This window comes from Polyergus mexicanus, unplaced genomic scaffold (assembly GCF_030449975.1).
Source record: "Polyergus mexicanus isolate NDT 795.1 unplaced genomic scaffold, iyPolMexi1.0 SCAF_4, whole genome shotgun sequence".
NCBI classification, from domain to species: domain Eukaryota; kingdom Metazoa; phylum Arthropoda; class Insecta; order Hymenoptera; family Formicidae; genus Polyergus; species Polyergus mexicanus.
Window position 1 is genome coordinate 7940731 of NW_027223324.1, and position 14952 is coordinate 7955682.

A 14952-nucleotide genomic window follows, 5' to 3' on the forward strand; every position below is an offset into this window, starting at 1 on the left:
AAAAAAGAAAAAAACATTTTTTGTAAATATATATTTTTTTTTCACAAAGCATATTTATGTCCAAAATTTTCAAAATTTTACTCTTTAAAGATATACAAATATGAAATGACAATAAATAATATAAATAAACTATAAAAACATATTATAAAATTAAAAATATGTTATCTGTGTACTGTTATATATATATATATATATATACCTTAGAATGTAAATATTAGAAAGGCCATGGCCGATTTCCACTGTGCCAACATATATCTGTCTCTGTTTACTGCGATACACATGCTTCAATCCTAAAAGTATTTCAAATTAGAAAAAAATTTTAATTATATGAAAGAAACTTTACTATGGATTAAAATTGACTCAATCTGTGCATGTAGAAGTCATATCATTCGCTGTCCATTAGTTAACATGTATATGTACGGGATGGAGAAAAAATAACAGAGTGCATTATATTTCAAAAATTGTGCATTTGAAAAAAATTAAAATAAAAGTTAGTTGCTTGTAAAGATTTTAAGTAAAGTATTATGTATAATAATGATAGCATAGTCAAAGTTATATAAAGATCAAATTAAAATTTATAAATGGAACAAAATTTATAAAACTTATATAATTTATAAATAATTATTTTTAGGACACACTTTTCATTTATACTCGTATAAGAAATTATGTATCATGTAAAGATCTAGACTTCTTAATTTATTACTGCAATAGTATTATTTAAAGTATTATTTCATACTTTGGGTCGATTTTAGATAGATAAGAGTAGATATTGGGGACACTCGCTACATTACTCAAATTGGTCATGGCACTTCCATATATATGTTTAAGGTTATATACATAATTTATTCTTTTATCTAAAATGTATAAATATTAATATTTTCAATTTAATCACTTTTTGCAAGGACTGTACAACCTTAATTATTGTCTTTATTGTATAAAAAAAGCTTTAAAGAAAAGATAGCTGTTATACATATATGAAATTCTGAAAAGTTTACAGTACTTTTAATTGTTGATGTTTATTAGTGTAAATTTAATTAATTTCTCATAAATCAAGGGTAATTGTAAAAAAATTTATACCTTTAGTTATATTTTACATAATTTATTTGTTACCATATATTGTAATGATAAAATGTACATCAGCGTTGTCCAAGAATAACACAGCTTACCTACTTTTTCACTCCCATCTCTATTGCAAACTATCTACAGTTTTTCGTTTCATAGTAGATATAGTAATAGAGACAAGTTGTAATGCAATAGCGAGATGGAGTGGAGGACAGTAGCGCGATAAAGATCCTTACTATGGACAACGCTGATATAAATAATAATTTTATAAAATCATATTTTGATGATTACATAATAGAGTGACATCCAGCCGACGAATCACGAAAGGGACGAGAAACAAGATACGAGCTTATTGCCGCCACCACCTCTTCCAGCTCAACGCGTCTACTATTCTTACTTCGATCCACAGAGTGAAATTTTGGAGGATCAGGATAGGTAAAGCCTTTTTAAATCTTAATAAGTTTATTAATGCGAGAACAAAATTTGACAAATTTATCCAAATAATTGAATTTTGTATATAAATATATTATATTTCAGGGACCATGACCAGTACCTGACTGAAGCTAAGCGACTGAAGCATAATGCCGACGAAGAAAATGAGCTTACAGCGCAAGGCATGATGTATTTAGAAGCCGCTTTATACTTCCTTCTAACTGGTGATGCGATGGAGTCGGATCCAGTCACGGAGAAAGCCTCGTACACCATGTACAAGGATACTCTTAGTCTCATTAAGTGAGTGCATTTCTAATTAAGACGTGCGCGGGCGCAACGAGAAGAGAGCACACCTGCTAATTAAAGCGATCTCCGATTTTCCCTTTATTCTGCAGATACATCTCGTCAAAATTCAAGAGTCAACCCAATAATTCACCCGAGAATAGTATACATACGAAGCTAGCTATCCTAAGGTGAATATTTTTACTTTTTTTAAGAGTCTGCTGAATTACATCAGTCTCATAATAGACATCTTTCAAAACCATTGTTATTTGTCATTTTAGCCTTTTATGCCAGTCGCGCTTGTACTCCAAACTTTACAATTTACGCAAGCAAGAAGTGAAAGAGGTCCAAAAGATCGTCAACGACTTCAATCAAAAAGTAAGTTTTTCTCACTATCCCATCGCGCTTATCACAATATATAACATTATCATTTATATCATTGAATACATTTAATATTTCAAACTATTATGATTGTTTTGCACGTAAAATTCAATGCAATGAGTCGATTAGATTAAAGCGAGTTGATTAAAAATTTTATTTTGGCATTTTCAGCAGCCTGCTCAGACAACTCCAATGCAACCGGAGGGACAAGGTACACCTTCTCTTTCGCCTACGCCGTCACCCGCTGGTTCTGTAGGTTCAGTTGGCAGTCAAAGTTCCTCTGGATATAGCAGTGGTGGGCAACATCCGGCAACATCGGGCCAGTATGTTAGTGTGCCATTGCACGTATACAATGCGATGATGAAACAGAATCAGTATTCAGGGTTACTTACGAACAGTCACGATTTATGGGACCAGGCGATAAAGCAGGCAAAACAGGAGGAGCACAGAAGTACGTATGGGAAATATTGAGCCAGCATGTCAAATGATTTTTGTTCCGACGTTAATCGCCATTTTTTTCCTCGTACTTTCAGACTTTTTTATTGACTTGGATCGAAGATTGGGACCTCTGACATCATATAGCTCAGTACGCGAGCTCGTGCGGTACGTTCAAGCAGGTATAAAGAAGTTACGAGCTCTCTGACCACAGTGGCATAGCCCCCGACCACCCACCCCAAATTACATTACCTCCCTTCCTCAAAACATGGTTACTTACCCAACCATGTTTACGTAGTTGCGTGATATCGCGTTATCAGCAACCATTATCTTTGGGCATGTAACCAGAGATATGAAAAATAGGAAGAAGCGATGGTGATGTGTCGATGACGAGCAAAATCACGGACTATTTTCTTTTAAAGAAGTGGTCTCGGGGGTGCGACCGAATCGATAACGAAGGTCATGGTAATCTCTAGAAAGAGAAAACGAGAGCAGAGCTCTTGGGGATCTCCCTTAATCGGGCGATCTACGGACGATATGGGGGCATTCTTCACATAAATTTAGCAGCAAGTTTATAGTCAATTGCGAAGTACGTCTGCCTGAAAGGGACAAGGGAAAACAGCCGACCGGAAGAAGAAGCTGCTTATCTTACCACGGTGCATAACGAACCTCGTGCACTTTGTTTAGAGCACGTGTTACTTACTCTCGAGGCGCAATGAAGAATCATTGAACGGGGGGAGATGATATCGAGGTGCTCGCCAGCGAGCGCATTAAATTTCCTAGCGAGCCGCAGTGATAACTTGTGTCTATTTTTCCGAAGTGTCCGCTTTTGTAAGTTAACGCATGTAGATATCGACATGAAAGGTCGAGAGGAATATCAGAGGTAGCGGAGAAAGAAGAAAAGAAGAGAGAGAAGAACGAAGACGAAGAGGAAAAAAAGTGAAATTACGAAGGGGTAGTAGAAGTGCCACTGAAAAGCGCCCGTGTGTTCTTGCTTCACGGTGCGCCACAGCCGACGTTACCTGAAGCATGAGTATCGTTTCGGCGATTCGAGTGCGATGAATAAAACGAGAATATACATATATTTAATATATATATAGTTTATTACCTATATAAATATATAAATAGTTATATAAAGATAAGAATATATTTATAATAACGAAGACATAGACAGAGAGAATGCATCTCGCGCGCCGGCGCCGCGTTTCAGTATAGGGGAACAGATGACAGAGTTGTATTCGCAAATAGTGGGATAATATCGTGATAAAATGACGAGGGAGGGGAGGGGAGGGGACGATTAAAGTGCGTTTGGTGAGAGATGCGCGAGCAACAGGATCAACAACAAGATCGAGCGATGTACTATAGTTACGTCTAACGTTTGCGTGCGAAGAACGCGTCTCTTTTTTTTTCTTTTTTTTTGTAGATAGATCATGGGAAGTAATTTAGACTAGAATAATTAATATACAACACAGAAAAAAAGCAGTAACAAATGCGACACACTACCGATACATATTATTTACATTATCTAGAGTTAACTGGGGGATATGTAGAGGTTCTTAGATGAAAAAAAAAGAAAGAAAAGTACAGATATACCGCATACACATATATCATACATAGCATTATTTGACGAAACGAAATGCAAGCAAGGGAAGAACAAGACAAGACAAATGTTGGACGATTGAGGTGAGCGTAGACATGAGATGATAATGGAAACAATGAATAAAAAGCAAATACACACGGATAAGTAAGTTGCTCATGTGTATATTTTTGTAAATAGGTATTTGTGAGTGCCGCGCCGTCTTGAGGGCGGTCTATCGCCCGATTGAATTTGCGGTAGACCGGCCCGCCCCAATTTTTGCTACCACAGTTCTTGTCGAGAATCAGATAAAAGAGAAATCACAAATAAATAGGAAAAAAAAAGAATATAAGAAGAGACATAAGGAATGAACACATGACGAGATATTTGAATTTATTCAGAATGAAAATTAACGTCATTATTTTCTTTAAAACTTTTTCTAATGAATTTCTGTTTTGTCCCCGTTCTCACGATCGCTTCTCAATGTATCGACTGGTCAAAATCGCGCTGGGGAAAATTTCTGAACGTGTTACGGCAACTTCATTGTTCAAGTTTCGTGGAGATTCAGCTCGTCTCACGTTTCAAACGCATCTCTTTTCCACGATCGAGAAATCGATGACGCTCTCGGATGAATCGCTTTTTATCAGCGTGAAAATGTAACTATATAATAACTAATATATATTATGTAATATAATATATTATATAATATATATATATATATAATAAAAAAATTATAATATAGCATAGCTGCGTGAGTTTACTTTTCTCGATAAATCGCCGAGTTTGTGATGAATCGATTTTTTATTCACAAAATCGATAGAACACTGATATAAACACATAAATCGAACGAATCTTTATCAAGATTCAAGATCGATGGAAATGTGATAGCGTAGTCTAACATATCCGATTCGAATTTAATTCTCTCACAAATTGAAGGAGGCATCAAGTCCCCTTAGATCGGAGAATGATTAACAGCATTGCCCGAAAAAGTAGGACCAATTGTCATTTGTACAATTTTTACGATAAAATCACACTGATGTAGCTAGCAATGCAGCTAGTAACTCGAGAAAAAAAATATAAAGACATAAATGAAAGCAGACGGGTTGGCGGGACGACGATGGCCCATAGTTACTAAGCGCGGTCCAATGGTTCACGGGATACAATTTTATATTTCGCGAGTGCTAAAGGATAAAAAAAAGAAAAGAGAAATAAACATAATAATAAAAAAGAATCTATTAAGAAGCTTTGATATTTTCGAGACACATATTTATAGCAGATACATATATCAGGCCCATTTTCCCGCCAAGCCAACTGTCTGAAACGAACACAGAAATGTAAATTTGATAAAAATCCTAAATCATACATTCGCGGAGTTTATCGAGAAAGGAATATCAGAAAACCGAGAGAGAATATTTATTACAATTCTACGAAAGGATGAGTTTACGCGCTCGCTATGCGACGAACGGAAAATTATATCCATTTATTTATAGATTTTCTTTTTTGATAAACATTCTTTTCGATGATTTCGAGCTGATCTATGTTCCTGCATAATTTCCAAAGATAAGTGAAGGGTGCTGTTGCTCCGTAGTGTGCCGGATAAGCGACGCTTAATTTTGTTCAGAAAGTACTTCTTTCTGATTCTTTTCTAATTTTCTTTTCGTTTTTTTCTTTGCTATTTTTATTCTTTTTATTGAGCAGGATGAATGATACGCGGAGTTGCATTGCGCGATTTTTGCTATAACTATTAAGCTCTATCGTTACTGTTATTGTTAACATTGATGAGATATTATTGGCAATATAATGACAGTTATAATCAGTAATAATAATTATAATTGCTGTAATGATAATAATGTAATAGTAACAGTAACGATGTTACTATTTATATATAACATTTATGTTGCAAATAATATTGTTATCGCATTCTTTTAAGGTGTTTTTTAATGAGTGAGATTATGCGAAAACGAGGTAAAGCGATGCGTGGAGAAAGAAAATAAATCCGTTATAGCGTATGTGCACGAAATGTACATTATTCCTGTACACTCGCTACGGAACAATGGGTTTCGGGATCGGGCCAATGCACGACAGATATTGCGTACGTATCTGTAAAGGACCTCGGTAGAGAATTTAATTAGCGCCATTTTTAATTTAGTCTTTTTAGCCCCCCCCCCCTCCCCGCTCCCCCTTCCCACTATTACACACCACTCCGTACTTGTAAAATATTTATATGTATATATTATTTATATATACATACAATATATATTGCGTGTATATACATATATATGTTAAAGAGACGAAGCATACACGCACACCCTAATCGCAATCTTATATAATTATGAATTATATTATATATATTATTATATTATTAATAATTACACTGCATTGATAATTATTTTACTATATTTGTGCGGGACGCATATTGCGTATTATTACTCAATTCCGAATGCAAAAGAAACGTGTTAGCCGCCGCTAAACTTTCCCATCCATCGCGATTGTGCCAAAAAAAAAAAAAAAGAGAGAAAAAAGATCCGCCTTCAAACAGTCACGGCGATTTCTGCTATTATTTAATTGCTTGAAACAAGTCTTGCAAACTATTTAATTATTAATTTATACCTCACATAATATAATCTCTCATCATCAAAGTCCTGCAAGTATATAAGAATAGGTAAGCTCTTTTGATTGCTTTGTCTATGATTGTCAATGTTGACATTCTATAAAAAAAACTGGGTTTGAGATCTATCTGTTTAAATAATTTTCTCCAAAGAAAACCACAAGTGTAAAATGAAAAAAAATGTGTGTCATAAATATAATACAAATATATAGATTAATGTAAATTATGATTATTTATTGATTATAATTAATTATTGAATTATTATATTTTTTGATTATTTTAATTTAATTATTGTATTATTATATATATATATTTTGTTATTCGATGATTGCGAGAAATTTTAAATCATTCAGCTTTTCTTTGTTTTTGATACGTATAATATTCTTAAATCGATCCCATAAAAAAAAAAAAAAAAAAAAAAAAAAAAAAAAAAAAAAAAAAAAAAGAGAGAGAGAGAGTAAGTCGATGATGCGCCGGTGGCTGTAAGGTGGTGATTTTGTAAACGGAAGACGAGCAGGCAAACGGATAGGGTAGTTTAACGGCAGCGTATTCCGATGCTAGCGAAGCAATCGTATTGTTCCGATTGTACCGAGCAATGCACAAGTAACTCGATTAATTGCGTTGATTGTGTGTATATAACGACGATACGACCCATACACGAACTCTGCGTACGACGGCGAGGGTAGAAGCAGCCCTCTTCATTCTTCTACAAATTATCACTTGTCGTTTTTGCACCTCCATAGGCTTCCAAAACCGTGTGCTTATCACGCTCAGCCTGATTACGAGATGAAACAGATAACAGGCGCGAGAGACGATTTTGTTACATGTATATCATTTTTGTATTACGATGTTTGCGATAAAGGCGTGTTCCAGAGGATTTACCCTCCCTTCGTGAGACGCGGAGTTTCGTCGAGTCGAGCAAGCAATAGATACGCGACAGACGGTCGTCTCTGATTAGCGTTACGACCATGTGGTACGCGTGCTGAGATATACATACATATAGATATACGCATACACAAAGCATAGATTTACACACATCGACTAATTATCCGTTCACTGACGACACACTTAACGAATCATTTAGTGACAGACGGACATGGAAACGGAAGGATAAACTGGAGAATTGGGAGGAATAATACAATAGTAGGCAGAATTAATCGAAAAGATTAATGAAGAGAAAGAATCGAAAGAATACATGTGAATGACAAACCGCACCAAGGAGAGACCAAATTATGTCGCTTAATGAGATATAATTACCTATTTGCTTTTTCTTCTATTTATTTTAATTGTTAATTATTGTATTTATTGGCGCGGAGGCTGACATAGACACATTGATACACGTACACGCGCAATTTTCGGAATACATACAAATAACGAATGTGCCCGGCCGAGTCACCGCAAATTAGCGTAAACTAATGTAAAAAAAGAGGCAAAATTGTCGCAGATTTTTTTAATTGTTAGAGAAATTTTAATGTAGTGGCGAAGCGATAATGGACGGCTCGCTGTAGAGAAAGAGACGCGAAGAGATTGACTTACGTCAATTATCCCGATCGAAATTCTTCTATTTTCTCTCCATTTTATGCAATAGGAGATCGATCAGCAACTTAAAAATAAAAATTGTTGGGGACGAAAAAAAATTATTTTTTGTAGAAACGTGTACTAGATATACGATTAACTAGATATATGATGAAATGTGTCAATATTGATTGCCAAAATTTGCAGCGAAATGCAAATGGAGTTGAATTGATTAATTTGATGCTGCATGATCGAACTTTACTTTGCACACAATTCCGGACTCTATGTGATTAATGCTAATCGCGCGATTACACGAATCTTGAACGATAGATATACGATCGATCAACATTTTCGGCCGAGCGCATTATTCATCGTAGTAATACAACTTCCTCGTTAATTACGGATTGTTTATATATTTCGTCGTTGGTATACATTTTTCGACACACATAGCGGAAAGGAAGGAAGTACAAAATTTACATAGCGGCCACACGAAGTGACTTGTAATACTCTATCCTTTGACGAATGTATCTCGTAAACGTTCCAGATGCCTCACCTTGTATATCAAGTGATCAATATAAACGCGAAACTTTAATAGTTAAACTTTCCCATATCCTTTTATTACTCACGTTGCCAAAAAAAAAAAAAAAAAAAAAAAAAGAACTCCGTGCAAATTAAGATGAGAAATTAATTTAAAAATTTAAACAAAACGATTGCGTGTCGAGATGATAATAGTTGTCCTTTGTCGGCGTGCTCTTTTTTTTTCCCCCCCTTTCGCGTGTGATCTCGTCTTTTTTTATTTTCACTCGATTGCAACGTGAGCCGAGGAGCTTCCTCGGTTTCATTTTGATTCTGCCTTTTATGGGCATCTGATCAGATATGTCTTTCTTCACTTTTTTACGCGCGCTTTGCTTTTTCTGATATTGACGCGCTGCGAAACACATATTTCTTTGACGAATCGACAGTTTTCGACTTACGCTCATAAGCGAGAGGAGGACAAAACAAAGTTAAACGTACCACGTGAGATAACGGCGACAGGGGGGATAAAACGCGTGGGAGAAAGACCCGTGACAATATATACATATACATATATATATATATATATCTATATATTTGCGAGATATTTGTGAAACAGGGCTTTTTTACCTATTTTATAGTAATCTCAGCTTAATGGATTGATGAGAGAGTGGGAGCGAGAGCGCCTTTTACTAAAAATAATAAATTAAAATGATGTGAGAGACGAGGATGTTGATGAAATGACGTATAAGCGGTTGATAAGCGGTCTTGTAAATGCGTACATACAGTAGCACAAATGCCGTCGTTTAACGGGGACGGTTTCACTATAACGTGTACCCTATATTTTTGTTTATGTTTGCGCCTTATAGATTAGCATTATTACTATTATTCTAATTATTATTAATTATTTTGATTATATTATTATGTTTAGGATTCTTAATTATTATTATTATTATCATTGTGTATATGGTATAAATTGTAAAAAGGAACATATTTACTATATCATATTCATTTTACGGGGACTCTCCCGGATGAACAAATTGTTTATAAACTAAAATGAAGAAATAAATAAAATATTGACCAAATAAAGGGGATATTTATTTATCTATTATCGATATACTTTGCTCATCCATTTCGACCATTTATCCCCTTTTTTCCTTCTCTTTCTTTTCTTTTTCTTAAAGTCTTAGAAAGTACATTAATCTTTATCGATAAAGATATATGTAAAATAAAGACATTCCCGTTACGTAATATGCATTGAATTAAGAATTATTCTCAAATACTAAAATTAATATGACTTTATATGCATTAGTGAATAAAAATGGATTGATTGCTTTCATTGTTAACTACATTTTGCGCACGCACACAATCATTTTTATTATTATACGATAATACACATAGATATTTTATTAGATATATCTACATTGGATCGGGTATCGGACGCAATTGCGATCGCTGTTACACTACATTTTATCCACCCTGCCCCCGCCCCCTCCCCCCTTCCACACACGCCGTAATTTTTATTATTATATGATAATACATACAGTATTTTATTATGTATATACATACGTATTGTATATCGGGTATTGGTCGCAATGTAATTTTTATCAGATGCAATGTAATTTTTTCTACATCATTAATAATTTCTCTACCGCAATAATCATACTGTGTAATAACATAGTATAAATATATCTCATTAAATAATTTTATCATTAAAAGATAAGCACTCCATAATTAAGTGATTCGTAAAAGAAGCTGAGTGATGTATTGTATTTTGAAAATGTAGTGAGAATTTTTACTATCTACAACATATTATATTATATATTTGTTTTTGAATGTGTCTCTCGTTTATTTATGTTGTAAATTCTTAGCTAATTTTTTTTTTTTTTTTTTTTTTTTTATATAATAGCAAATTGATATCTGCGGAATTTTACTGTTTGTTCCAGCTCCTTCTTCTTTTCTCGTATTTTTGTTTTTTCTCTTCCCAATCTAGTTTGGATACGCGGGAACAGAACCACCGATTATCTTCTCCAGCGCAAAGATTATAATGGCGCAAGCGTATCCAAATCCAAGAATATAAAAAATAAATGCCAGCTGCTTCAGCAACATTACTTTGAAGCTTTTCTTCTTTGAAGCGATTTTTTTCTCTCTCTCGCGTTTTATCTCCAAGAGAATATCATCTCGAGGTTTCTTAATCAAGCCGGTCTGCATCATTTGCTGTATAATATCATTCACGCGATTATACAGTGGCCAATCCTCGCGGGTGACATACGATTGTATCATTGGAATCAGCATTCTTGATTTAATAAGATCTTGACCTTTGATTCTGTAATACATGTGGTAGCAATCACCGACGCATACGGCGGTCGATGAATTCTCGACGTGCTCCTTGCAATCCTTATACGAGACTAACTTGTAGCGCGATTTGAGTACGGGATCGTCAATCATGTCCTTGAAGATTTTCGCTCCGTATAAAGTGTAACCGGCTTTCTGAAAAAAAAAACAACAATTAAATTAATGTTTGTCATTTATATATTAAAGTATCATTATATCATTTTATTATGATTTTGTGTGATTGGAATTCAAATATAGCAGTTGTTTTATTTTAAAATAAATATTGTATTTTATGCATAATATAAAGAGGATATAAAATTTTTTCTAAATGATAAAAGAATTGTATATTTTGTAAAGTTTATAAAAACATTTTCTTTGCTTAATAATACGCAATAATAATATACAATTTGATGTAAATAGATATTATTTTATAAGCAATTAAAGATATGAAAAATACTATAAATTTATATAAAAATTGTTTTATTTTGAAGGCAATGTTATAGGATGCGATTAATCTTTTTGTTGATGTAAATATAGAAGAGAATGAGTTGACTTAAAATTTTAAATGAAATGCTATATTTTTTTTACGTGATAACGATTATTGTGTGTGAATTCAATAGCCTATTAATTAAAAATCATTTAGGATTATGGAGGATTGTAAATTAAACCTCATTACATTAATAAATATCTTTTTACATTTACCGATATGTTTAATTTTTTGATATAATTGTAATTTAGTAATATCTATGTTTTGGCTTTTAAAGGGATCTCATTAATTTATAATCTTAAACGATCTTTAATTAAATTGAATTCGTTTTAACAATTGCTATTACGTTAAGGATAAAAAATATGCCACTTAAAAGAACAAAATTGATTTTGAAATTTGTTATGCATTTTCATTTATTATACAAAAAACCTATCATAGTATATAGAATCTCAACTTTTAAATAAAACAACTTATGAACAATTTTTTCCTTTTTCTGCAATTTCTTATGAAATAATTCCGCATTTACTTAGATAAGAGACTAAAGACACTATATAAAAACAAAATTATTATTGTATCAGCGAGATGGTATGAATCTCTCTTTAGGGAGAGGAAGCAATAAAATGAGACTCTTTACTATTACCTTGAGACTTGTTAAGCTATCGATATCGCGATAATAGACTGGCACAGTGAGCAAGGATGACAAGTGACTTTGGAAGAGAGCATTTATATTCAGGAACAAAATCAACACCATGCATATGAAGATCCTAGTGGAATTAATTTGAGGCAAATGTAAAATTCCAACGCATATCATGAGTCTTATCACTTCTAGCCCAGCCTCTATGTATCCTAAGCTTCGCGTAAAAATTACGTAAATTAACAGACATATCCCGATGACTCCCACCATTACCATCGGCGACAGGAATGTTACTATTTTCATGAATTCGGAGATTGGTTTCTTTGGTTGCGCTATCACGCAAGCGCCTGATCTCGAATGGGGATACGTGTATCTGAAAATAAATAAAGTATTATTCTTTTTAATTTCTATCAGATTTTCATATATACTATACTATGCAATAGAAGAGGCATACATTTCTCTTTCTCTCTCACTCTTTCTTCAATTAGAAGAGACTTATGATAAACAATACAATAAAAAATAAGATCCAGCAAGCATACTTTGTAGGAATATTGTGTACAATAATATCATATTTCTCTTTTTTAATTGTTTCATCAATATAATTCATTTAATGTATACATTTGATAAGATCTAGTTAGATCTTTAAATCTTTGAGAAATCCTTTTAAAAAATTAATAGAAATTATTTTTTATTTTCTTGGAAAATATCAACACGTACCTGACCTTCCACATTGAAGACAAAATTCTCGTATTCATAGCAATGTCTATTCTGCCCTCGCTCAGAGGGGCCATCAAACCTTCAAAAGTACCGTTCGGTCCTATACCGCCCAACGTATAGATACTTTCTTGAGAAAGTATGATCAAGAGATATGCTTTCAGTTTCTGTAAGAGTACTTTAATGATTTCACTGTTATCGCCGCGAAATTGATCTTCTTCTGGTAAACTCAAATTGACTTTGATAAACGGTTTCATCTCAACGGCGTTCAATCGAATCTCGTAACCATCCAGAGTGAGCGTTTTATCGAAATCCAGATCTGCGCACGTAATGCTATCTAAAAAAATATAGTCAAAGTTGTTCAAATTTTGATATATTTTTCTAAAGATTTTACGCAAAATTAGTATAACGTGTTTTATTAATAATATATTATTATAACATCTAAAGAAAAAAAGTATCTCTTTTGGTAATTTTTTATAAAATATTTATAAAAAATAATAAAACAGATAAACTCACATATTAAATCTCATTTTATATTAAGACAATCGAAAATTTATTTGCCCGCTAATATGTTTTCTTAGATGAAAAAAAGGAAGGGGGAGAGAGAGAGAGATACCGAATATAAATTTTCTCTTTAATATTATCCAAGGATGACCATTTCGTCCTTTGGCCTGTCCTACTTCGTACCAGTTGTTTGGCGTACTGTTCGAATACGGATTATACGTGTAATAAACAATTCCATCGTTTGGATCGATGCATATGAATATGACCGAGAGCAAATCATATTCCCAAGCTGTCCAGAGATATGAGCGAGCATTTATACATCCCCGAGTCTCGGTCTGCTTATCGATTAAGATATAAAATCCTTCCGGATTCGCCCATGGCGAGTCCTTTGCTCTCTGTGTAGAGAAAGAAAAAAAAAAAAAAATAATATAATAAAATTATTATTTTTATTTACTAAAAAAATATTGTTTAATAAATCAATTATGGTATTGATATTTATCGTATTCTTTTAATTTAATCTATTGCGTATATATTAGTAAACGCGATAATAAAGTATACGAAGTTTTGAAAACTCTAAGGATCGAAAAATACTTAAAATATTTCTTTTCCGAACTGTAAATGATTAAAAATAAAAACAACAATTTTTTTTACAAATTAATTTTTATAATTATAAATAGACACGTAATATATATATATATATATATATATATATATATATATATATATATATATATATATATATAATAAAAACTTGTGTATATATATTGTATATATATATATACACAAGTTTTTATTTTCTATTAAATTGCCAAAATATATTAATATTTAATTTCCAAGTGTAATGATGGAAATAAAGATACAAAGAAGAAGAGACCAACGAATCATCACCGACAAAGGTAAGCTACCCCAGGACTGATATAAAAGAAATCTGGCTGTTGGCAATGTTTTTAAACACAAATGCGTGTAGCGGTAACGTATAGTTTAGATCGTTAAGAGCAAATATAATTAAGTTCACGCGTATCTGATGAATATTTAAAGCTATTTTTCTGAAAAACAAAGCCTCGTATAAAGAATTTTTATTCTGTATATTTGACTTATTTTTTTTATATAGAATCATCCCCTTTTTGCTTGTTCCATCAGTTCCGGGACATCCTTATACATGTTTTTTTTTTTCACATATGTTAAGTTACTTATATAATATATAATTATATTTATTACGTTATTATATTATTATTTACCTGTAACAGAGATCGTAGGAGGGGTTGAGAAGATGACACTAGCACGAAACGATGTGCCTTTCGAAGGAAATGGATAAAATTGTAATTCTCAAGCATTAAGAAAGAATATTTTGTCAGAGAAAATTTCTCAAGGGCATTAAACCGAGGATTTGTTTCATTTATCAGCGCTATGGGTACCATATTAAAAAATGGTCGTACAATAAATTCATTATAGTTTCCGCCCAGCACTAAAGTCAT

General features: G+C 32.9%; 2 protein-coding genes across 5 annotated transcripts in view; one reads left to right on the forward strand and one right to left on the reverse strand.

The window, feature by feature from the left end:
- Positions 1-8951, forward strand: part of Lilli (AF4/FMR2 family member lilliputian) — a 228358-nt gene extending 219407 nt beyond the window's left edge. For all 4 annotated transcript variants that reach the window (XM_070293985.1, XM_070293987.1, XM_070293986.1 and 1 more), the window contains exons 13-18: positions 1361-1497; positions 1600-1794; positions 1890-1967; positions 2058-2154; positions 2329-2608; positions 2691-8951. In XM_070293985.1, the coding sequence (XP_070150086.1) occupies positions 1361-1497; positions 1600-1794; positions 1890-1967; positions 2058-2154; positions 2329-2608; positions 2691-2800 (897 nt within the window). In that variant the 3' untranslated portion in view covers positions 2801-8951. The remainder of the gene's footprint in view (positions 1-1360; positions 1498-1599; positions 1795-1889; positions 1968-2057; positions 2155-2328; positions 2609-2690) is intronic.
- A 1723-nt stretch (positions 8952-10674) lies between these two features.
- LOC138932834 (uncharacterized) lies at positions 10675-14952 on the reverse strand. Its single transcript, XM_070295022.1, has 5 exons — positions 14716-14952; positions 13590-13872; positions 12977-13310; positions 12266-12632; positions 10675-11294 (listed from the first exon to the last, which is right to left on the reverse strand). Exons 1-5 carry the CDS (start codon positions 14950-14952, stop codon positions 10794-10796), a joined length of 1722 nt encoding a protein of 573 aa, XP_070151123.1. The 3' UTR covers positions 10675-10793.

What these genes read in the sequence shown, in the direction of transcription:
- LOC138932834 (XM_070295022.1), bottom strand. Translation starts at nt 14,952, where the DNA reads ATGACTTTAGTGCTGGGCGGAAACTATAATGAATTTATTGTACGACCA. An exon ending in AAAGAGAAAATTTATATTCG is followed by an intron (nt 13,311 to 13,589) that starts GTATCTCTCTCT and finishes ATATTTTTTTAG; the next exon opens with ATAGCATTACGTGCGCAGAT. An exon ending in TCTTCAATGTGGAAGGTCAG is followed by an intron (nt 12,633 to 12,976) that starts GTACGTGTTGAT and finishes ATTTATTTTCAG; the next exon opens with ATACACGTATCCCCATTCGA.